The 25,806-nt window shown below is 39.0% G+C and overlaps 1 protein-coding gene across 4 annotated transcripts in view; it reads left to right on the forward strand.

The window, feature by feature from the left end:
• The window catches only part of ENOX1 (ecto-NOX disulfide-thiol exchanger 1), a 353,807-nt gene that overhangs the window by 292,991 nt on the left and 35,010 nt on the right, over positions 1-25,806 (forward strand). For all 4 annotated transcript variants that reach the window (XM_088159695.1, XM_088159696.1, XM_088159694.1 and 1 more), the window contains one exon: positions 17,639-17,823. In XM_088159695.1, the coding sequence (XP_088015821.1) occupies positions 17,639-17,823 (185 nt within the window). The remainder of the gene's footprint in view (positions 1-17,638; positions 17,824-25,806) is intronic.

A 25,806-nucleotide genomic window follows, 5' to 3' on the forward strand; every position in this document is an offset into this window, starting at 1 on the left:
GAGCTCTGGACTGTGTGTTCTGCCATTCCAACAGTTTTCTTGAGGACGTTATTTTTCAGCCTGCCCTTTTTGACAGTGTGAGCAAGACTGCTGGGAAGTTACAACCCCAAAGCTAAAATAAGTGATAGAGATTCCCTCAGGCTTCAACACCTGTGTCAAGTCTTTTTTTCAGTGGTTCACCTGGTTAAGTCACTGCTAGTACAAGAAGGCTTAATTAATTCAACAATTTAGAATGAGTTCTAAGACCTCATTCTGTCTCAGTAAAGTGTAGTTTCAGGAGTCTCCCAGCATAATTTCTTCTTTTCTGGAAGAAAACACACTGAGTGCATCACATCTTCTCACAGCTAGATAGTTGGAATGAAAACTTTCCTCTAGGATATCTGAAGATAAGCCTATTAATCACCCTGAGAAAAAGAGGATGGATTCCAGCCCCAGCATTTGAAAATATACTGCAATACATCTAAGCCCTGAGATTGTGAAGAAGTACTTCAGTGCTTGGGTGCTTGTCCAGAGTTGCTGGACATGTGGTTTCAGAGTGATGTGGTTTGACCTAGCTGGCAACTAAGTATGACTCAGCTGCTTGCTCACTCCCCTAGCCCAGTGCAGTGGGGAGGAGAATCAGAAAAAATGTAGCAAGTTGTGAGTTGACATTAAGGACAGATTAATAATTGAACAAAATATAATTATGATGATAATGGTAATAATAGTAGTAGTAGTAGTAATAGTAGTAGTAATGATGATGAAAAGGAGAGAGAAATGCCAATAAAATCCTAGAGAAAAAAGTGATGCACAATTGCTTACCACCCTCTGACTAATGCCCACCTTGTCCCTCAGCATTAATTTACCCCTCCTGGCCAACTCCCCCCATTTTATATACTGAGCATCCCCACTGCTCTGTGGTATGGAATAAAGGAATGATATGGGATGGATATGATATGGAATACCCCTCTGGCTAATTTGGGTCGCCTGTCCCAGCCATGCTCTCTCCAGGCTTCTTGCTCACCTCCTCACTAGCAGAGCATGGGGAACTGACAAGTCCTTGGTTATTTCATCTGCAAATTGTGTTTCTGCTAGCTATTAATGAACTTGGTTTATTGCTATCAGTGACTCAGTGGCAGAGCTGGAATGAGAGCTGGCATCTCCAATCTCCTAAACCTGTCTTCCACTCCCTAGTTGACATTGCAGGCCTGGGCCACTGTCTGCTGCTAATCCAGGTGTTTTGCAGGTCATTCTCCCCAGGCTCAGTCAGTACCCTGTCAGTACTCCATTCTGCAAGCTGAATCTTCAAGGAAAAGGAAAGAAAGCTTCACTACTTTTTTGTTATGTTGGAGATCATCTCAAATTGCTGGAAGGATAGCCTGAAGAAATCCCTAGGGTATCCAGTAAGTTGGTTCAACTGACACATGTGTCTGGTTTATAGGAAATCCTCCCAGTTTCACAGACTAAAAGTAATTTGCATTCCAGGAAAAGCTGGAAAAAGGCTGACCTGAGACTGAGTGAATCTCATTCGTGGGACCATCTTTTACTTCTTCTTTCCCCCCCGCCCCTGCAAAATTCAGCCTTTATACAGTGATTTTTCTGCCATTTGGACTTTGTAGTTTGAAAGAGACAAGAGGATTGCTGAAGTTAAGCTGGAAGATTGCTAAGAAAAAAATAATAATGATGATTGGCAACTCAGTTAATATGTTTGAAAGTCAAGATGCAGCTACTGGGGCATTAGCTCAAGGGAGACAAAAGAGATTCAGTGCTGGAGTCTCAAGGATATACAAAATCTTCAGAATGATCAGGATTTATGGAGGCTTCCTCTCCCACCTGCTGGCACAGGGAGTAAGGAACCACATGTAAAAGCCTCAAAAGTGATTTCAAGAATTAGTAAAGATGTGTTTTGAAGTTTGGCTTATGCCTACAAGGCACCTGTTATTTTACTGTAAGGGAAGGTGGATTAATCTTTTGCTCTTGCAGTACACAGCAACAGCATGCCATTAATTCTAGCAACTCCAATTTCAGTGAGAGACTGGAGCTGGTGCTGAGGGAAAGAATGAAATGCACTGTGCTTGGAGAGGAGTGCAGGAAAGATAGTTGTGTGACTATGGTGTTTGACTGGGATCCCAGAGCTCTAGGCCAAATCCCAGCTCTCCTACATATCCTCTGCCCAGACTAGTCAATGAATTTGTATTGTCTCAGTTCTCCAGTATCAAATGGAGACAATGGTTCGTCCTTTCATTCAGCCACTTCCTGGTCTGTCCACGTGGATAATAAGTTTCTTGATATAGGCCTCCCTCCAGCTCAACAGACTTGCAATAGGCTACACATTTGACCCTTGGAGCATTTCATCACCATTGTACTACCTCTGATGAAGTAGTTTAATAATATCTCAGAGGCTGTGTGCACATAATAAATTGCAAGCTGCATAGTGCAAGCCCAGTTTGAATATGTAAGATTGGTGCTGCTTTGCAAGTTAGGGAGGAGATCCTCCATGGCAGCATTTTCAAACATACCTAAAGTGGGTGCCAAACTTAAATACTGAAGTTGGATCTTTAATTTTGTTCTGAACTGATCTGTCCTATTTGCTGCATCAGGTATGTCACTTGCTGTAAGAGACAGGCTGAATAGTGGGCAGTTCATCTCACAGAAGAATATAAGTCCTTGTGCAACTCAGTATTTGAAAATCCCACCCTGGTCCACACAGCGTAAAACAGGCTTTGGGATATTGTTTACAAGTCTGTCTTGAAAGTTGCAAGCCTGGCAAGTCTTCAGGGAAAGCCTGAAACAACACCAAAGTGATCTGTGTCAAGCTTATTCATCTTTTCTCTGCAATTCAATCCTCTTTTTGCTTTCTCTAAGGCTTTTGTGAATGCAGTGATACACAGTAGAATGGGAATAGGTTTATAGGTGGATTAAACTGGTAGGAAAGCTTTATATTGCTTGTTAAAACTTTGAATAGAAATCACCAAGTCCTAGCTGTGTAGAGCTGAGCTTTGGGTTTCCTTTGTTTCCTACTGAACAAGTGTCACAACAGCTCTCCTGTCAGATCTTCTTCTTTTTCTTCCTGCTGATCTCAGAGATCAGATAATTCTCCCTTCCTTTCTCGTAAGACTAAACTTTTGGATTTATGGGAAATTTTGTTTCAAACATAAGTCTGATTTATTTTTCTCTCATTAATCTCCATCTCATAGATTTTTGGCATCAGACTTTATTGGTATTTAACAAACTCATAATTTTCCTTATTGTCATTTTAAACACTCATTGATAAACATAATGTAAAATAACAAAATGCATTTACTTTAGAAATTAATGAGCTAGCATTGCTTTTTATTCCTTAAATAAAGTGGTACCATTTCAAAGCCATAAGCAGCTGGTATCATAAGCAGCCCTGCAGTGATAAACAAATAAACCCTGTCAACAGACACCACCAACCTGATTTTGGGAGCATTCTCAAGGAAAAGAACATGTTTAAAATGTGAGGCTCTGAATGGTCACTGTAGTGACACAGTCCCCTCTCTGGCCAGGGAAGACAGATGAACAACCCTTTTGAGCTCTGTGAGCAGAGTAACTTCCCTTCGAATGGAAATGCTCTGGGCACAGCAGACAATCGGCACAGCTCCCTGGAACCATCAGGGGTGATCACTAGAAAGCAGCACAAGATGATTACTTCCTCTGTGCTGGGAAAAGTCTGCTCTAGTGTCTTTCACAGCATGCCTGTTCAGAGCTGTTATCATCAGGCAGGCTCCAATTTTGTGCCATAAAATGCATTCCATTTTTCCCACAGCTTTTACAAAAATAGGGTGAAGTTCAGGATGCATGTAAGCAAGGGCCTAATTTTATGCCCCTGTTTTTAAGTCCATTTGCCTCTAATAATACTTTTTGTGCAGCTGAATTTAGCAGAAAAGTCTTGATGAATCAGGGCTGAATGTAGTTCCCTGGGGAGTAAAGTCCTGTCCCAGGCCCTGGGCCAATTCTTCTAGGTCTTGTACAACACATAGGCTGCAGGGTGGAGGTCTCTGCTCGTCCTGTGCATGCAGCAGTGAAGGGGTTAATCTAACTTCCACATTTTGGAGGAAACAAGCACTTCAAAGGCATTTTCCTAATATGGGGTGTAGGAGAATGTCCTGTTTACTATGGAACAAGTCTGTTGTGCTTTGATGCTTTTCCACTGCCAGAAATACTATTATCTAGATTACAATTTATCAAGTTTTCTGGGTGTTTCATACTGATGAGGTTTTATGCAGGATCATTACATATGAGAATAGATTTAATCCTGTTTTTAGTAAGCTTTAAGGACACTGAGGGATTATTTATGTAATAAGATGCAAAGTTGCTATGGAAAACGCTATAGCAACCTAACATCTTCACAAAACCAAGCAGCCACTTGTGACAGCAGTCTAAATTTACATTTATTTTAGTGTTATTTTATTGACATTCTTAGTGTCTCCTTTTGACAGCATGTTAAAATATGTTTTGCATTCATGGTAGAACAAAATTAACAGCATGTTGTTGGAATGAAGATGATGCTTGTAATTCTTGGAGATAATTTGTAGCATATTTCATTTTGTGTAAATAGCATTAAAATAATAGCGAAAAGAAGCTCAGGTGCATCCCATCTATTCGTAATTGAGAAAACAATGTACATTGAAAGTAATATTTTACAAGTCAGTGAAAACTAAACTGCTATTATTTGTTCCATATTGGAATGAAAATATTTTTAAGAAAAAAATGATTTTGTTATTAGAATTTATTTCAAATCCTATATCTTTTATTATAACTTTCCCAATTCAGGATACAGGCTATAATTTTTCATTAGGTTTCATAAAACAAGGCATCACTTCTAACGTGTAAACTTACAGTTTGATAGGGGATTGCCCTATTTAAATGTGATTTTTCTAAAACATAGGATAAAAATACATATTGCCCCTTAGGAAGTTAAATAAAAAGGGAAAGAATAAACAAACACAAAGTGATGAAACAGTCTGAACTCTGTCCTCTGCTCATTGCAGTTAATAATGAAACTCACATTGAATTCAATGTGAGCAGAAGCAAGCTCTGTATATTGATTTTCTCCATCCCCCTCCATTAAGAGTCCTGAAGCACGGCTGTAACATTGTTGAAGTGGGATGTTGGCAGCAAAATCAATAAAAGACAATATTAGAACATATGCTGTTTTCAGCTTCCTCACAATCTGATATAGCTTGTATTAGCATTCTTCTCCAAATTACATTTCATGCTTTCTATAAAGTGACCTTCCTTACAGCGTGCCCTCTCCAATATAAAACTTCTGTGGTTTTTCTTTCATATTTAGCCTTCAAGAGAATGAGCCCTATTTATAACAGTGAAGGTGGTTGATTCTGAGCAGAGCACAAAGAACAGATTCCTTCAAGAGTGGCTTTAGCCTAAATGTTATTTCTGACTTCCAATGAAAGATCATTTCTATTAGTGTTCAAACTGAGATCTAGGGGTTGCATTTTCTTAATCATGCTGCCCTTCATGCCCTCTTATTTTTAGAAGCTCTTACCCTGGCACAAGAGACAAACTTCCAGATATTGCTTGAGGTGGAGATTTAGGTGCCTTCTTACCTGCCATTATTTCCAAGAATCATCAGCCATTGCCAACGTGTCAGAGGAAATAATGATCAGAAAGCAGAATCTTTTCTAATGTCAGTACAAGCTTGTAAGCTCATAATTGCAGGTCTGGGGAGTGTTCTTATGTCATGAGACATGCAAGGGTGGCTGAAGCTTCCAGAGCATTAAAAGCTTCCTTTTCAAGCATGAATTTTCTACTTCTTTGTGTGTCCAGCTGATTGGCAGTCTGTGGTGTAGTTTCATGCCAGGAGTTAAAAACACACCCAGCAGAGTTCCTGCTTGAAGCTGTGGGCTACAGAAATCCCCAAACTGCTTCTAGTTAGTGATGCTGTTTTACTTTGATGAATGAATCTTAGATTCAGAGGAGTTTCATGATGTCCTGCTCTTGTTTTGGATAAAGGCCATTGCAAGAAAATAAGCTACTTACTAATGACACATTTCCATAGTATAGCATTTTTGTGACAAGTATATTGTGGGATTTGATTCATAAATTTGAAAGCCAAGAGGATTCAAAGCTGCTTGGAGCTGAGTGATCTTCTTTTAGTCTTATTTGGGTTTAGATTCATGGCAGAGAGAAACAAAGAACTGTCCTCTAGGATGTGAAATGACAGGCTGAAGAACTAGATATGACACCAATTTATTCCTGTTCTCCAGCAGTTCTAGCGTGTGACTCCTTGAAAACCAGCATGCAGAAAGGTAGTTTGTTTTGTTGGTGGTGGTTTTTGGTTTTGTTTTTAAATTACAAATTTTTATTGGGTTTTTTTGTTGTTTGTTTGCCTTTCAGGGGGCAAAATAGTTTGCAACATCTTGTTTATTTATCCAGCCCTCCAAATATTTGATACATTGTAAGTTTTATTGGGTGCAAGAACTGTGCAAGCATGTCTTTACAGCACTAGGATCCAGTGATTGCTGGGCTGCTTTTGCAATAGCCAAGTGCCCACCTCACATATCAACCAGGTACCTCTCTGGAGGTACTTGGGTGGTTGCTAGTTCCTAACACCATTTCCTTCATTGCTTCTTTGTCATGTGTCAGATACAGACTATCTTCTTAAATTTGTCTGGAGACTAGTGAGCATTTTAACAGTCAAGGAAGAACATGATAAAAAGCAATAACTCTCCTTATGTTGTTCTGAGATAGTCATCTGTCTCATAATGTTTTGTTGAAAGATTTTGAGATGTCTGTGCTATAAAACCTTGATCCTACAAGCTAGTCCCTGCTGGGTCAGAGTGTTTGCTCTCACGTTCTGCTCAACACCTGCAGATAAAATGTCCTAAGTCGTGGCTTACTCGGAAAATCTGGTACAAGGACTATTTCACACTTACCTCTTCAAAGCTACACACTCTCTGCAAATTTCAATAAAATGTCTGTTTCTGAAAGGCCTGAAAGTACCTAACTAAGCTCTGCAGAGCCCTGTTACCTGCAAGTTTGCGACACATTTCATTTTTCAGAAGCTGAGAAAATACCTGCTAAACATGTTAAACTGTGAAAAAGCACAGAGGCCTCTATTTGCATATACTGAATGTTCTGGAAGCAGAAGGAGGGGAGAAAAGGAGGTTTGGGCTTGCAGATACAGCTTTTCTGAACACCCTTCCGTTCACATATGGGATAAATTGCTCAGGAAATGGTCTCTGAATGTGAGGGTCAAAAATTACAAGCTTCATGTCATCATTTGCTTATGCCTTCTAAGGTAGAAAGGGGTAAAAGTGTATTCTCATTTAAAATCCATTTTTATCTAAGGCAAAAGTAACTGAGCAAGTATTTCAGTATAATGCACAATTTTAAAAGAAAAATTAACTCAGCCCTCTAATCCACTACAAGGTCGGAGAGATAGCTGGATAAATGCTCTCCTGCAATTTAAGGTGCAATAGAATTTTGTTCAAAAGTGGTTTATCCTCACATTTATGGAAAGCATTTTACGTTTATGAACAAAATTTGCCTATTATAAATCAGACCTATTCAAATCACCACAAGTCATTTAAACCACTCAGATCAGCTCTTTCTTCCCTAATGAATGTGACAAATTGAGGAATTCACGTGCTCACTGTCAAGTTTGTTTCAAAGTAGCAATGGCATTTTATTCATAAATCCTACAGATCGGTTTTTTCAAGTTCTTGCCGTGGCGCTGAGCCTGAATGCAGTTCCTAGTTCAAATACCAAAAGCAGTGGTGCAGCCATGTGTCTGTAAATGCCAGTGCTGCCTAAGTCTGAGTAAAAATATAAGAGGCACTTCAGCTCCTAGGAGGTAACCAGCAGTGACCCACCTACATGGAGGTTTACCTGTATACAATAATCCTTGAATATCCTAAGTTATTTATGTCTCACCTGTACATGCACACATACAATACCTTTGTGCAATGTATATAAGATTATGTAACATATATGAAACACTTGGCATTCATCAGCATCTCTTCTGCAATGCAGAGTTCACATGTCTGCACCCTCAGCTGCAAAGCACCAGTAGTACAAGCAGTGTTTGCCATTACTGGTGTGGGAGTCAGTCATCAGTGACACGTGGTATCTCCCCAATAACAGCACTTTTCTTATTTTCTTCATTCCTTCACTCTCGAGACTAAAATCTCCTCTGCTCATTTTTAGTATTACATGAATACAGTAATTTTTAAAATATTGATTAGAGGAAAAAGCCACTTCTTTGCTAGCATCTTTAAAGAACAGTATCTGTAAAAATGTTGTAACAGTTTTTTTCTCAATTAGGAAAAAAAGTATAACCTCTAAAAGAGATTTATTTATTGTTTGATTGATCATATTTAACTGAGGCAGCAGTTACTGGTAAGCATTAAGTTTCAGAAAAATTCACCTCATCACAAACCAAATACACTAATAAGAAGTGGCTTTTTGTGGATTTTGAAAATACCAGAATTGCGACTATTTTTGACCAAAGTTATATTCCTACATTTTACTATGATGGCTTTCTTCCTAACCAACTCGATTAAAGCCCACCCAACAGAGATGTCTGTGCAGAGCCACATCTTCCCTTTCCTGTCTCCCCTTATACACATGCCAGGTCAGCTGGTATTGGTGCATATCATGGCTGCTGGTAGAAGAAATGCAACCCAAAGTGTAGAGGAAGAAAGGCCCCTTGCTTTAAAGAGGTGACCTGCAGAAACTGGTCTCAATGGGCCAGATTAACTAGCAGCTGTCAAAATATCATTTAGAAGCTATGTAAGGTTCCTGTTCTCCAAAGAGATGCTGTCAAGTAAAATAAACCTGAAATGTGTCAGGCTTTGATATTATTGTAACAACGTGGTCTCTTCCAAATTCCAAATATTCGTTTCGGTAATGTGATGTGACATCTTTGTAGGAAAAGTCCAAAATGCTTAATGCTGCTATTTACCTGGGACAGATTTGGGTGACAAGGGACTAGGGAATGTACTGCAAAATAAGTATGAGTGAGGGAAGAGAGGAACATCTGGCCATGTCCGGTAAGTGGGAATTACAAATGAGCAAATAGATGGACTCATCCATTTAGAGCTGGAGATGAACTGAACAGAACCAGTGCAAAGGTAAAAGAGAGGAGGATACAAAGACAGGGGTAGGAAGATTGGCTTAAAGTGGGAAATTAGTCTTGCATCTTTGCAGCCCTTTGGAGAAAGTTGGATCACTGTTCCAGTGTGTTTTCTGCAGCCAGGAGGTCTGGATCAGTTATCCCAAACTGATCACTGCAGTCAATGATCGCTTGTAAAACTGTAGCAAGTAATCTACATCTTTATTCCGTGGACTGACTAAAACAGCTAGATTAAGTTAGTGTTTTTAATTAAAACTCAGTTTGTCAGAGCATGATTAAAAAGGAAGAGCCAAGATCCACAGTCTAGAAAGTTTGGAAGTCACTATTCCAAACCAGAGGTTTGCAGTTAATGATCTCTCTAGGCCTTTAAATAAAGTGTGAGATATCATGGGATTCATCATAATGCCACAGGAGTTGGCAGCACAGCTCTCTGGGACATTCTTAGTGCCCTGCAGAGCCAGCATTTGCCTATGACTTTTTTTTTATTAGTCCCAGCTGGACAATAATAGGTCCTCCTTTCCCTGTATCTTCTCTGGTATTTGCAAAGAGATGTGCGTCATTACACAAGAAATAATAAGCCTTCATAAATTTCTGGTGAGCCACAGGTGTGGCAAACCTAGGAAAGAGTAGTGATATTGCTGATGTCTGCTAAGCAGGGAGAAATTTCGTAAACTGAGAAAAATCACTTGTCAGACAAACATTTTTGTTTCTCAAAAGTGAAGAAGTCTGTCCTGAATGGGATGGATAAGATTGCAATTAATGGACTCACAGAATCATAGCATGGCTTGTGTTGGAAGGGGCCTTAAATATCATCTAGTTCCAACCTGGCCTTGAACATTGCCACGGATGGGGCATCCACAGCTTCTCTGGGCAGCCTGTGCCAATGCCTCACCACCCTCACAGAAAGGAATTTCTTCCTATTATCTAATCTAGATCTGCTCTCAGTTTGAAGCTATTCTTCCTGGTCCCCTCACTACATTGCCTTGTAAATAGTCATACTCCAGCTTTCTTAGAGGCTCTCTTCTTTCTTTCTTTCCCTTCCTTCCTTCCTTCCTTCCTTCCTTCCTTCCTTCCTTCCTTCCTTCCTTCCTTCCTTCCTTCCTTCCTTCCTTCCTTCCTTCCTTCCTTCCTTCCTTCCTTCCTTCCTTCCTTCCTTCCTTCCTTCCTTCCTTCCTTCCTTCCTTCCTTCCTTCCTTCCTTCCTTCCTTCCTTCCTTCCTTCCTTCCTTCCTTCCTTCCTTCCTTCCTTCCTTCCTTCCTTCCTTCCATCTTTTTATTTCCTTTAATTTAGCATCTTTCTATTTACTAATTGTTCACCACCAACTTTTATGTGAATAGGGAGCCTGAAAATAATTCTCATGATTATTCAATTTGAACATCTGCTATCATGAATGTAACTGGTACAATGAGCTTCTCTGCTTTGAACATAAGCTGCATGGAAAGGAAAATACTTTGAAGCAACTGTACCTGAATTAAACAGATTTCGCAAAATCTCCCTCACAGTGTGCAGGGCCTAACTCCTACTAACATTAATGACAATAAACCCTTCTCATATAGGATAATTAGTGCCCTCAGAGTTTAAATTTGCAGGTACCAAGACGTTCAAATGAAGTGTGCTTAGCATTTTAAAATAATGTAGAAATTTCTTCATTGTTTGGTTGCATTATGTCTGAAAGGGGAAAAAAGAAACTGTTTATAGCTAGGTTAGCTTGTAATTGCTCCAAATTATTTATTTTTGTGCCATGAAAATTCTGTTTCTAGAGTTTATTCATGATACTTAGCTAGCTGTTTTCAAGCTGTAAGGAAAGTGTGTATTTAGAAAAAAACTCAAGTGACATAGTCTGTTTTTGCAGGAATGAGGGAGAGCTGTGGAACAGCTACTTGTTAAAGAATGCATTGTAGAAAGAAGCTTTTAACTGCTAATATCAGATGTATTTCTATGCACTTGTCATTGGCATCTGAGCACTATGATGCCTTGAGAGGCTGAGTAGAAGAAAGGCTAGACAGCATTAAAGGAATAAAGTAGGTACTTATTAAAAGGCCTTCAAAGGATACAGCTTGGGCAGTACAAGAGCCTAGCTGAGGCTACATCCAAGATGGATGACTGGTCACACATTTTTACACTTTGAAAGTTTTGGTCCATTTACATATTGGGGTCAGTTGTCCAATTACAGCTTCAGGTTATGAGGTCCCATCCTCCCATATTGCTCTCTTCAATTCAATGTTTATACTTTCTGGGCCCAGAGCTGCAACAGTGTCCTTGGTTCTCGGGCTGGAAAAGGATTGTTTTGTCCAGCTAAACTGTGAAGAGAGCTTTCTAACACTTTATATTAAGTTCAGAGCTATATACTAATGCAATACAGAACCTGGAAAATATGAAAGCTAAAACTTAAGGCACCACTATGCTGGTGATCAGGTATTTGGTAAGTGTCCATAAAGAAAAGCAAGCATCCTCTGGGAACTCAAGACAATGGATCAAAACTGCTTTAGATATTGGATGCCTCAGGATGCTGATACTGTGAAGTGGGCTCAACAAGATGTCTCAAAGTGACCAAGGTGTACTTGTCAAGTCTTCCTCTTTCAGAAAGCTTCTTGTAGAATACTGAGAGAAGGGTCACAGCTGTGACACTTGGTGCTGGAGATGTTGGTTATCACCTGCCAATTTGCTCCATGTGTCACTTCACCTCAGAGGCTATACAGCTTGCTATCTGCAATGAGGGCTGTGCCTTCCTTCCCACCATCTTGCACAACTCCTCCAAACCTGACCTTCCCACACATCCCAAAGTGTGGAGCTACTGATTCACACACACACACACACACACACACTCCCATTGAGTGATCATAATAGGACCCTCAGGCTCTAGCACAAAATTAAATTTTTAGTGGGCTGGATCACTAAGCACAGACTTAGAGGGTAAAAATGAATGACAGTCTAGTGGTCCTATCTCGTTATAATCATAGAATTACAGAATGGTTTAGACAGGAAGGGACCTTAAGGATCCTCTAGTTACAATTTCCCTGCCATGAGTAGGGGTGCCACCCACTATATCTCCTAAGACCATCCAAACGAAACTTCTGCAAGGACTATCTTCCTTACTAATGACGAATTACATTATTGTACAACTTAGCCTGTTTTCTACAGCATCAAAACGCAGTTTGTGCTCTTCCAGATCCTCCAGAAACATTTTTCTTTGCCAATTTTCCCCTGCTTATACTGCTTCACAGTTCACCTATTTGAAAAACAAGCAGGCTAGCTAGAGGCCAGGGATAACTTTTATTGTTTGTATTTATAGTTGTGAACTTTGTGTCCTTATTTTTCTCCACTCACATTTGTTTAGTCCCTCAAGCTGAAAACTCTTTGAAGAAGTAGCTGTGTCTTGCAAGATGGCTTTTTTGACATTGAAAATACTCTGCAATGGTAGTGATGAAACAAATTACCTTAATATCCATTATTTTGACATGTTTTGATGCTTCTGTTTTTGCTGTAATCAAAAGGAGCATTATGTCATTTAAACCCTCATTTTCAAGTCAGGAAATCAGGATAATGGCATTAATAGAAACTCAGATGGCAGGAAGGTTTGGGAGTAGGTTCTTTCACTGCTTTCATCTTCCTTGCTATATCAATACATCAGTTCAAAAACCCTGAAAAATTCTGCTGGTTAGACCAAAAGTCTGGACAAATGTCACAGAAGTTCTCAGTTTTATGATCTGTTTCTGTACAAATATAGAAGAATCTATAGAAAATATAAACTATAGAAGAAGTTCTGCTAGGAGGACATACAGAAGATTCTTAGTCTGAATTTACAGGCAGGTTTTCTCTTATTGATTTTAGTATTTGTCATTTGTTTTTTAGATACTACTTTCAGATTTCTTTAGGCTCTTGAGGTAACCTACTGCTTGTGCTTTTCTACTCAGTGTGTCCTCAGTATGCAAATTAGTAGACTGTCATTAACATTAATGTTATTAGGGCATCATCTAATCAGTAATCCACAGTGCAGGTGTGCATTAGTAGAAATAGTAGAAAATTTTGAATTCTCTCTAATGTCCTCAATAAATAAATGCGTTCAGAGATGTGGGGTGTCAGCTTTATTTCCTGGCCACTATGACACGATGTGGGTCATAAAAGACTACAATTAACTCCCATCACCTATGAAGACTTACTCTGTTTTGGCTCCTGTGGGTATTTATATGTATTAGGTTAAATGCAGTCACTGAGTACCAGCTGAAAGTGAAAAGTGCTAGTCAGAAAGAACACATTCTTCTAACTATCCAAGGTTGATGCCCTAGAAAAATAAAGTTAGTTGCTTGTTTCTTCTGAGACATCCATCAATGAATAAGTCCTTAGATTTCAGTGGATTTCTAATCAGGCAGTCATTTCTTGTATTAAAGAGGGTGTCTTTTTGATTTGGATCTAGTCTGGATCCACTAAATGGAATCTATCTTGCTGCTGAGGCTGTTGCCAAATTGAATATAACACTTCTGCCTCAGCACAAAGAAATCACACTAACCTCTTGGAAGTCTTTGAAACATCAGTGCAAAGGTTTCCTTCACGTGTATATGTCTAATCTTCCTTCAGCTGCTTCTCTGAGGCTGGCAGGTATCATTTTGCATCCCTCAGTGAAAATGCTGTAAAGAGAATATTGAGCTGTTTTCCAGCTGTGTTTGTTTAGGTAGGAATATTTTCTTCTACTTGAAGTACGGCAGCTATTTGGGATTGTTGTCAGCTTTCTTTTGATATAGATTCCTTGTATATAGTTCTTCTGTAAATGTTTTCAGCATTCATTGTCTTCTTATCTGAAGATATTTTTAGTCTGCCTCAGAGAGGGATTTTGCAGATGAGTATCTGAACTACCAAATGTAAAATTGCTTGAGATGAGATGAACAAAATTTTTTTTTCAACTCAAACTACATTCAGCATCTTTGTCAATGAACTCTTAGCAAAAATTTATGCAAAATTTGAAAAAAACTTTTTAAAATGCAGTTTCTCTTCCCACAAAATTGTCTTCTATTTTTAATTTAATATTCAACGAAGTGCCTTTCTCTCTATCCTATATAATAAATCACGTATCATTATATATAATTGTTGTAAATGAAATATAATTTAAAATAAATCATAGGATATTTTTATAGAATATATATTTTGCCTGGAATCAAAAGAGATATGAACTCAGAGTTATTTTAATCTTGATGCACTAGAGCATAAATATCTTTAAATTGTAGTTATGTTAGGTCAACACAAAGAATGTGTCTGATTTTGTTTAAAACAAGTACCCAATGCTGAATGAGCTGGATACCCTGAGGTCTGTCAGATGTCTTCCTTTTGTCTTATTCTCCTTTTCTGTTAACTATTCTGTCCATACATGTTAGGAACCAAGTATCTGTAGCTTTAAATTAAACAGCAACCTATATAACATGTGGTTAATGTCATATCATTTACAGACTCTTATCTATAATTAATTCATTTAAAAGTTTGTGGCCATTTAATACTTTGTTACACCGTTACTGTATGTGTAAGAACATATTTCTTATTTCTTCATATTTCTTTCATATTTATTTAAGAAAATATTTCTGCCTTGGAGCCTGCTGTTACTTGCTCTGCTACGAGTGGTTAGGATGACCACCCAAGTGTATAATAATTTCGATAAGGCACTCTACACCTGAGGGAATCCTGCCTATCAGAAACGTATCTCTTCTGTATTCTTATTCTCTCACTTTAGGTGGCTTGGGATATTTTCATTTTGTCTTGAAATAGATTGCAACATCTTCCAGACACAGCCTTTGTCTTCTGGTGTGCAGAAAAGATCAGGACACCACCCTTGGATGGAACTTCTTAGTAGCACCGCAATGTATTTACTGTTATACAGGTTTTAATATTATATATTACATATAATTTTTAAAGCAATGAAATAATAGCATTCAGAGGTGCATTTCTGTTTTTGAAGAGTAAAAACCTGTACTGCATTCCTACAGGGTAAACAGACAGTTACCTTCATTGCTCCTATGTATTGTGACTTGTTCCATTTGTATTAGTTATTTTTTAAACTCTAATAGGTTCATCACATACAGGTTACTTGCTTTTGTGAGATGTTGTGTTCCTTTTCATTTCTCCTATATTGCTGACCCTGTAGCAGACATCTCTTGCTGTCTGTAGCCTCACTTAATAGCCTGAACTCACCTAGGAGTACAGAAAGGAGAAGAAGTTCTCCAATTAGGCTGTAGTGAGGCACAGAAAATAGTCAAGCAACCTTTCTAGGTAAGGCAGTCTGAAACTCAGCTGGATCTGGGTCAGAACCCACATTTCAGTGGGGAAATACACAGGCCTCACACCCCCATTTGTACAGCAGCTCTCAGAAGTGTTTTGAGAGCTGAAGTAGATGATGAGCAGCAGGAGAACTACTGCTCCTGAGCCGCTGTAGGAACTTGAGTGCATCCCTGATGGTCTCTATTCCTGTTCTCAGGGAGCTGAAGGGTAGGCAGTTTCTGGCTAGAATTTAGTGTTCTATTAAAAAACCCCAAAGTTATAAATTTTGTGAGAGTCTAATTGGTAGAAGCAAGAGAGTACAAATGGCAGAGAGACTTTTCACCAGGGGCTGTAGTGACAAGACAAGGGGAAACAGTTATAAACTGAAAGAGGGTAGGTTTAGATTAGACATAAGGAAGAAATATTTTAGGATGAGGGTGGTAAGACAATTGCACAAGTTGTACTAAATCATCTTTAGAGGTCCTTTCCAACACAAACTATTTAATTTTGACTTGAGATTTTTTTTTTGGACTGATGTTTCTGTTTGCTTGGCCTCTTATTATTATTTTTTTTAAATCCTGTCTTTTATTATAGCTTGTTGGCTCTTAAAAAATAAAAAAAAAACAAAACTAAAAAAATACTTCATCCTTTTATTTGCCGATTGGACTCATCAGTGCAATTTCTTGAGGGTAAATTTTGTCATGGAAGGATGATTACATGCTTTTCAGAACAATTAAGTTTGATGTAACAATACTGTAACTCTTGCTAAATCTTGCAGAGAGTAAAATACCCAAATTAAGCACAGTAACCAATCTGTGTCTGTATTGAATAGTAGCTGACTGTACTTTATTTTGAATAATGCATTTGTATTACTTTAAAAGTAGTAAAAATGATCTGAGATGAAGGCAGGTTTGTCCTACCAAAGATAAAACATTTTTATTGCTAGTGAAATATTGTGACATTCTACCTAATTGCTGGTATAATTTCACAAATGTGCTGAATCATGTTATCATGGGGAACAGGGGACTCTTTATCTGCAGAAGGTCTAGTCAAGAGGTGCCTAGTATTAAATGGAGTTAATATGCAATTTCATATAATTTGGAGTTTAACCATACTGCTGTTGTAGGTGGGCAAAAAAGAATTCTGTGATACCAAGCCTGAAATCATTTAATCAGGAATGTAAATCAGTTATGTGGTTCAGTTACCAAATGTTGATAGAACTGGCTATAGTAGATTGTTGTTTTTTAATTACAGCTGCTCTGTAATGTTGTTGTGCCACCAGGTTCCAAGAAAGAAAATAGCATGGTATGGCAGTTTGCTGTGCTAAATGACCACTGCTACTGCCAAATATAAATACTACCAGGAGTGGGTTCTTCTATAGGATGATAGCCACATCCCTAATTAATGAATGCCACCTTTCCCTATATGTATTTATGTTCAGATAATTTATTTAAATAATGTTCCTACTACATACTTTATAGCCCTCTGCCTTTTGCTACACAAATTTTAGCTTATATTGCAGACTGTGCAAGTCATTTGGCAAATGTAATTTCCATCCCTGCATACTAATCGATTTCTTCACAAACACCTGCTATCAGTTATGATAATAAAAATGCCATTCTAAATTGAAAAGGGGCCAAATGGAGCTTCCTAAGGAAATGACTTAAGTGTCTTTCAATGCCTTTAATGTAGTAATGTTCTTGTAGTGCCAACACTTTTTTTCAGCATTTGCATTTTATATAATTTTTTTCTATTACATCATTTTTCTGTCTAAATGGTTCCTCATAATTGTTGCTGTGAAGTAGTTCATAGCAAGGCTGGAGCGAAATTTCTGTGTTTCCTCTCTCATGGGACTAAATCCAGCAACTTTACATTGGGAAAATTCCTTAGCACAGACCTGACTGGAACATCTGGCCACTGTGCAAGTATAAATACTAAATGGCTGTATCAGTTCCTATAACATCACTGGGAAAACGTTGTAAAGTTGGTGAGTGCCTTGCCCTTGGACTGCATGCCAGTTTCTTCCTAAAATATAAGCCTAAATTTAGCAGCCAGATTGCAAGTAGCATTTGAATTATCCAGGGTCACTTTATGGCTTCTTCCATCCCAGGAAATAACCTCCCAGCAACAATTCTTGCCAGAACCTAATCATTTTCAGCTCTGCTGGGTCTTGTCTCAGCTCCGAAATATCTCACTGGTGTTCAGCTGTATTGTCATCTCTCCAGACAATGTCCTCTGCATTATTTGAAAGTAAATAAACCATTTCACTGATCTTTTCACATTTTCATTCTCTCTTAGCTCTAGCCGCCCAAGCATACGCGCTAAAGGAAGAGAACGATAGTCTTCGATGGCAGCTGGATGCTTATAGGAACGAAGTGGAGCTCCTGAAGCAGGAGAAAGGACAGCTCTTTCGAACAGAAGAAAGCCTTACAAAGGACCAGCAGCTGCAGTTCCTACAGCAGACAATGCAAGGCATGCAGCAGGTATTGCTAAGGAAGAAAAGAACAGGTCTTCTATTTTAGGAAAGTGGTACCATGGGGCTCTGCTGTACTCAAGACTATTCATTAAAGTCCTGATTTCTTTTCAGAAAATCACTGGGAATTTGGATGGGGCAAAAGGGGGGAGAATTTGGGGATATATTTTGGCATAGTCATTATAGGAATTAATAAACTGAAAACCCATTGATCATTCAAGAAAACTCCTTATGCAGTTGCTAGTTATGAGCAAATTGCTCTGTTCCTCTTCTCACTTAATCCAACTGGCCCTGGTACTGCACAAATTTTTTTTTTAAAAATGGCCTAATGTATCATAGTCAATGTACTGTGGTGTCTTCATTTACATTCATTTGCATCCTTTTATCTGCTATTGTTTGAGAATGACTGAGAAATCAGCGTGTCCCGACTACCCTCTTAACTTGCAAATCATTAGCAGCATCAGTGCTATTTCCTGAGCTATTATCATTTATGCTGACCCATGGATGTAACCTTTTCATTCAGACAGTTTTTAAGTGGTTTAGTGCAGCAAAAAAGCTTTTTCTCTGACACCAGTCAACGAGAAACTGCACTGTGTCCCTGCAGGGGCAAGGGGTGTCAGTTTATCATAATTATTATCCCTTATTTGTTAGTGTGCTCCTGACACTCTGCTGGGTGAGTCTTGGCAAGCATATCCAGACTGCTCCCACTGTGTTGTCTGACATATCCACTGACACATGACCTCATCCAGCATGCATGTGTGCAGCATCTTCCCTGCCCAGGCACTTGTGTTCAGCTGGTACATGACAGAGCACCAGGGCAGTGGCTCACCACAGTGCTGGGTTGTGCTCCCAGCTGGAGTGGAGCTTCTCCACCTGGCACTGCAGAGGTTAATTTTCTTCCTTCATCTGTAGCATGGCACACACTCCTCTGTCACCCCCAGTTACTAGATTCCAGAAGGAGACAAGCTGTACCCACTTCCAGACTGTACTAAGCTGCTTTTGTATGGCAAAACCCAGGAGATGCTAATTTACATACGAGCTGCCTTGTTGGTTTAGGAATTGCATGGCTGTCCTGGTACCCATCGAATCCAGCAAGTCTGGAAATCCCAACTAACACCCAATAACAGAGCACAAGGCAACCCTACACACACATTGATATCAGCACAAGCCCCTTTAAGCCTGCAAAGTTTTACAAAATATGGGTAATTTATTGTATGGTGGAATAATTCTGACCAAAATACTTTAAAAGTTGAAAGGAAGTAATTGGTAGTTCAGGAATAAACTCTTTCCGAGATTTCAGAATTAAGTCATTACTCAGAAATACTTGAGGTTTCTGTATACTTTAGATAAGCTTGAGGTCTGTTCATGATCTTATCCTTATATAAATGGATATTTAAATATCACTGGTTTTAATAAATTTAACACCATATGTAAAGATTGTGCTATATTTCATCCATTAAAATTTCTCCATTAAAATTAGTGAAAAGTAGGCATAAAGTACTACTGAATAAAAATTCTGAAGTCCTTGCACCCATTTGGCATTATTATAATTTTCTGTCTGGGGTCTGGATGAAGTATAATCAAGTCTGTAGAATATAAATAGATTTTTATTGAACTTCAAGCAAATGTTAATAATGCAAATCGATAACACAGAGTAACTGACTAATCTCTCTGTTCAGCTGGCCATGGACACTGTAGTCCCTATTCCTCTGAGAGTTTCTGTGTTCGTGACAGTTTTGCTGTGAGGTTCTCCATTTTTCTAGTTTGCCATCTCAGGGTCAGACCTACTTGCTCCCAATGGGATATAATTAGAGATGGCCCAAGGAGCTGGAGAAGACACTGCAGATAATCCAGTCTGACAATATGCTGAGGAGAGCAGCAACACAGAAGCACGGGAGGTGAAGTTCAGAATATTTGGTGGGAAATTATCAGTCAGTTAAGCAGCTGGATGATGGTTTTGGATTTCAGTAATTAGCCACAGTCATGACATCCCATAACCTTTGTGATTTTCATGCAGTTAAGGCATGAATATGTAGAAATAAACCTTTGATTTAGGTAGACTCAGTTTTATCTCAGCTTGGTTTTGTAAATGTTGAGAGATGACAACCTTAGCTGAAATCCGTCAGTGTAGCAGGTGCTCAGCATCTATGGAAATCAGTCTCACTATGAAATATTAAATATATATCCAGGACTTGAGTATAAATAATTTAACAGGAAGACCTGTATTCCCTTTTATCCTTTTGTATATATTAAAATTAATTTCAGACAAGGTAAACTGAATGCCACTGAATTCCTGAGCCCTTCATATACGTCAGCATTAAAAAACATACTTCTCCTTTTCTCCTCATTCTCCCCCACTTTTTCATACACTTCTCCTTCTAACTCTGAAAACTAGAGAGCAAGTCATATGAGCTTCAGCCTGAAAAGCAGATTTATCTGAGAAAAACTGAATGCACTTTCAGAATCAAGACATTTTTTATAAACATATTTGGTGCCAAACAATAGCAAATAACACAACACCGATGTATTTTTAATGTACTTCTACCATCTGGATATTTTTCAGGATTTTTCCCTGTGTTTGCAGGACTGATGAAATGAATGTTTATTTTCTCTTCCATCACTCCCACTGATCCAAAGTAGCATCAGGAAAATCACACAGATGTTTGCTTATAAAGTGTACCTTATGGGCAGTAGTAGCAACCTCCTTATTTGCTGTGTCTAAAAAAAGAAAATCCTTTGGACTAATGACATTGAACTTATGGGGGTTTTAGTCAACTTCCTCCATAAAACTGTGTCACAGTTTAATTTCATACCCACTGTGAGATCTCAAACAAATGGAAATAATGTCTTGTATCCATGGTAACAAATGAGATACACTTTACCTGATTTTGAGATGGAAATTGAATTAACTTGTCACTGCTGCATAGGTGGTATTGCCTTCAATTTATTTCTATATGAGAACACACATACCAAGAAGATCACTTTTTGAATGGCTCTTTTTCTAGTAGTGTTTGGTATGCTCTAAAAAAAGTCTGTGATCACAAGAAAGGATGTTTTAGTTGTAACTATTTTTGCAACACTTCACAGCACAGCTGTAAGATTTTTTTTAATCTTCCCTCTCTGTCTGAAATGTTTCACCAGATACATGACTCTAGGTAATGCAGAAAATATCACCTAGTAGTGTTGCTTAATGCTTGAAATTATAAAGCTCAATTTTCAGTGGGTATATAATTTCTCCAAATTTTAACCATTTAGTCTAGCATTGTGGAATAGCAAGCAGAATTCTTTTGAAAAAAAAATCCTCAACAATATCTTTCAGCCATTGCAAGAACAAAGCATGAAGAATATACTTGTATTGTATATTGTCCATCAAATATAATTCTTGAAGAAATGTGCTTGCCACCTTTATGCTTTGAAACAAAGGCTCAGAATTCGACAGTGAGTCTCTATTGAATTAATGATGTGTTCCACATCCTTTATACAATCTGTCTGAAACTGATAGTGTTAGCAGGCCTTTGAAAAAATGTCAGTTTGCCACATAGGAGATGACACTCATTAGCATGCGTTCGAGTAAATTTTAGATTTTTACTGGTCGCCCAGGATTGTTCATGAGCCACTTACACAGCACAGCCATCAGTGCAATGTTTTAAGCTTCGAATTAGTCCTTAGTCTACAGAGCACACTTCCTTTAGCATGGCTCTAATTTAATAAGTCAGCTGCACCTTTTTTGTCAGGTTTAACTGGCCAAGGTATGGGGCCATGGTTGTACAGCCGTGCTGATTCCTGATGCATTTGCCAATAGGCTGGTAATTTTGCATGGTGCTTCATTGCATCATGTAAATGCAGGATAATATTCTTTCCTGTCATAACTCCCTGAGTATGATGGCCTGAATTTAGCTCCTGCAGGCAAGGGTGTCATCAACAAATCCCCATTTAAATCATGCTTCCATCTATGTTATGTCCAGGAAAGCTATACAAGTGCCAACAGTTCTGCTACTGCACATGCTGGGGTATGTCTGAGACATTTAAGTGGCATCTCATTGCCCCCATCCCCTAAGGGGCCTGATTCACTGTCTGGGCTTGGGATCCTACTCCTAATACCCAGTGACAGCACAGGCTCCCCTTTGCTGGCAGGGGTGCATGAAAGCCCAGCCATGGGTTACTGCAGCAGCAGGGGATGCACCGCAGTGCCTCTGAAAATTTGTGCTCGAGCTAGAAAGCCAGAACAAAGGGAACAGTGCTGTGTGGTGGGTGTATGGCTTACATAAAGGCTGACACACTGCACTGAGTGCCACCAACTCAGCTCAGTGTGTCTCAGCAGGAGACTCAACATATTCTGGCCCTGCTGATGACCCACATGGGTGTCACTCTGATTCAGTCCACTGATAAAAGTCCACTATTGTCTTCTCTTCTTTTTCTCCCCAGACAATACCAGTTTAATGTGAATTGCAATGCAGATTGTGAACCTGAGCACTCAGAAGCCAGGGGCTGCCAGAACCACTGCCTGTGCATTTTTCTTTGTATACCTCAGAGACCCTTCCCCATTTGGTGCCGGAGGCAGAGAGTACACACTTAATCATCACCTGTTCAATACCTTCCTGTCCTCTCTGTTCAATATGCAGCTCAAGGTCTTTCTGCAAAGGCCATATTGCTCCTGACATTTCCTACCTACTGAGGACTTTCTTTTGCAGTTGACTTATAATTTAACATGTGAAATAAATAGCACGTGCATCTGAGACTGATACATCTTTTTTAGAGCTCTGATAAATGCCAGATGACTAGCAATCATCAAATCACAGAATCATTTAGGTTCTAAAGGATCTTTAAGATCATCAGATCCAACAATTAACCCAGTATTGCCCAGTCCACCACTAAGCCATGTCCCTAAGCACAGCATCTACACATCTTTTAAATACCTCCAGGGATGGTGACTCCGCCACTTCCCTGGGCAGCCTGTTCCAAAGCTTGAAAATCTTTTTGGTGGAGAAATTTTTCCTAATACCCAGCCCTAAACCTCATTTCAGGCTTTCAGTGTTCATGCACCCTCAAGGGAGGGTGGTCTGGGTATGTATTTGGTGATGTGGACTGTGGGGAGCACACAATTCCCACAGTACCACCACTGGGAGACAGATTACAACCCTTTTGTCTAATTGAGGTGTCACAAGGGTCATCTATCAGCTTTTTCAGAAAGACCATGTACCTCTAAAATATAGTAACTCTCCTTAGTAGAAAACCCAAAGATAACTAATGTTGGCCTCACTATGCTGCCTTTGAAATTAATTGAATTTCTACCATTCCCAGCCATTAGAGCAGAGCCAATCCATTTTCAGATGGAGCTAGCAGAATTTTTTTTCTACAAGCAAAGATGGCACTGCTCAGGTCTTTCCTTCTCCTGTTTTAGTAGTTTTTTCTCATACAAGTAGTAGAACTGAATATTCCCATATTCACACTTTCAGTGGGAGCAGGGACAAAAAGAACATCAATGTACAGGAGGTTGCAACAAACAGTAGGGCAGGGCATTTTGAGACTTCTTTTCCCTCATCAATCTTTTAACCAATCTACCACCTATTAAGTTCCAATAAGCCTCAGCTGGCATTGAGGTCTGCAGGTTTCAGATCCTTCACAGGTGCTGTTAACTGTCACAGCCATTCCTTTCTGTCACACACAAATGTTCTGAAATGTCAGAAGCCACAGACATAGATGCTGGTGGTGAAAATTGCTGAATCTGGTGATCTGTAAGTGCCACGGCCATTATAACAATGGTGTACCTTTAAATATACAGGTTCTAGTAGCAGTTTAGTGCTGAAATTAAGATCATTGTTGAATAGATGGAGCATGTTATGGCTATATTTATTAATATAGCCTAAGTGCAGAGGGGATTTGTAGCCTTTTTTTATTCCATCTAATTCTTGCTCACCAGATATCTATTCAGCATACAACCCAACCAATGTACTTATGCACAACTATAAACTGATGCTTCTACAAAGTAGATTAAAGAAGTATAAATAAATTTTACCTGGTAAGTAAACAGACCAGAATAATTACATTGGAAATTTTTTAATTGCTGTTCTTGCACTATGAATTCCAGTTAGATTTCTTTTTTCCTGTAAAAGTGGCACTGGAGTACTAATGACAGTACTGATAACCTTATAGGGAATGGATACAAGTTACTTGTGAGGGACTGGACCCAGCATCCATTTCCACGCCTGTTCCTTCTCTCACCCAGTGGCTGATATTTGAAAACAGATTAAGAAATATGTGGTCTCCCGAGAGAGAGAAATGTTCTCATAAGTGTTGTCTTAGTTCCCTTGTGCTTTTCAGGGCTCTGTGCAGTCCAACCCATGTTTAAACTTCCAGAAAACATTTACTCTTTTGATTATATTAAAAAAAAAAAAGAAGAAAAGGAGCATCTGGCAATTAAGTGCTATTTATTTACCAGATCTCAGACAAGCCAAATGGGTTCTCTTCTCTGTTTAACAACCTTTCTTTATTGAAAGTAGTGTTTGATTTCCCACTTCTGCAGCCACCACTTCAATAATATTAGGAGAGCGTAAATAAGGGCCCACAGATACTTCAGGCACCACATTCCCGACAGCTGTTATAGTGGTAAGATGGAGGAGAGTAGCATCTTTTTTCCTCCTAGTGCTGGCAAAGCTAGACTGAGATTGGCAGCAAGAATAAACCCTTCACAGAGAAATAATTGGGTGCACATATTATATTTACAATATGAAATAAATGAACTAATATCTTCATTAACATGCTTGTGTAGTCTAGTGGTGGTAAAGGACAAATCTTGTAAGTTTTACAGTCCAGTGATCTTACATGAATTTTTTAAAAGATCCTAAATACTAGCATTGGATTGCTGATTAGAATTTCCAAATGTGTTTGATGCTATCAGTGCTAAGAACTCTGTTTCCATTACTAGGAATTCTGTTTCAGTGGAAATTACACTGAGTAAATTGATTCTCTTCCATAATATCGTTCTTCTAATTAAATTTTTATTCCCCATCAAAATAAATAAATTATTTTTTCTTGAATAGGAAATCCAAATTTAAAAGATCTGTTTTGGTTTGTTGAGAAAAGGCATGCTGTGTCTTGCTTATTTTCAGTCCCATGAAAGAAGAGATGGGATCACACTGCTCAAGTGCCATTAAGTGGTGAGGAGTTCTCCACAATGGACTGTACAGGTGAAAGGCTGGAGAAGATGATGTCGTTATGACTAGAAGATGATCATGTCTTCCTTTGGCTGTGCATCATGCAAGGTGCCATCTTGTTGCCTTGTAGGACAGATATGAGGGCAGAGGGAACATGACTCTCATTTGGGATCAGTCCACTTTCTTTGGTCAGGATCTACTCACCTGCTGTCAGTAAAGCCAAGGGCTATGTGATATTCCAGTCACCTCATTTAGCAAAGAAAGGAGGGAGCTTCATTGATGAGGTACAATGGGCTTTTGTCAGGCTTCTCCACAGCCACCACCAAAATAAAGGACCTTGTGTAATTTGCTGTGAAACCCAGGTCACAGAGAGGGATCCCTGACGCTTTAGAGCTAAGTGTCTTATTAATAAATTTAAATTCTGAAATGAAGAATTGATTCTGTAAGGTTCCTAAGGACTTGGTCTTTCCTTCATTTGCTGCAAAAGTCCATAGCTGACTGAAGACAACTTGTCTTTCTTGACTAGTGAGAGATACACTTGAAAATAACTTGGCAGAGGAAAGCTGTAGACTGTCTCTTAAAGCCATTCATTGCACCACCCATGTTCTCCTTTCCTCTGCTGCCCAGCCCTTAACACTGCTTCTTGTAGCTGGTGTGGCTAAATTGCTAAGCCTCACAGAAACAAAAGAAATTGAGAGCTAATTTTGTGATATCTATCAGCTGTTCTCTAGAATCCTAGAAAAACTGAAGTCAGAAGATACATCTGAAGGTCATGTACAGCTCTGCTCAAATCAGGGGCATCTCTGGAGCTGTCTTGGTTTTGTTCGGGACCTTGTCCA

Source organism: Sturnus vulgaris, chromosome 2, assembly GCF_052056855.1.
Source record: "Sturnus vulgaris isolate bStuVul1 chromosome 2, bStuVul1.hap1, whole genome shotgun sequence".
NCBI lineage: Eukaryota > Metazoa > Chordata > Aves > Passeriformes > Sturnidae > Sturnus > Sturnus vulgaris.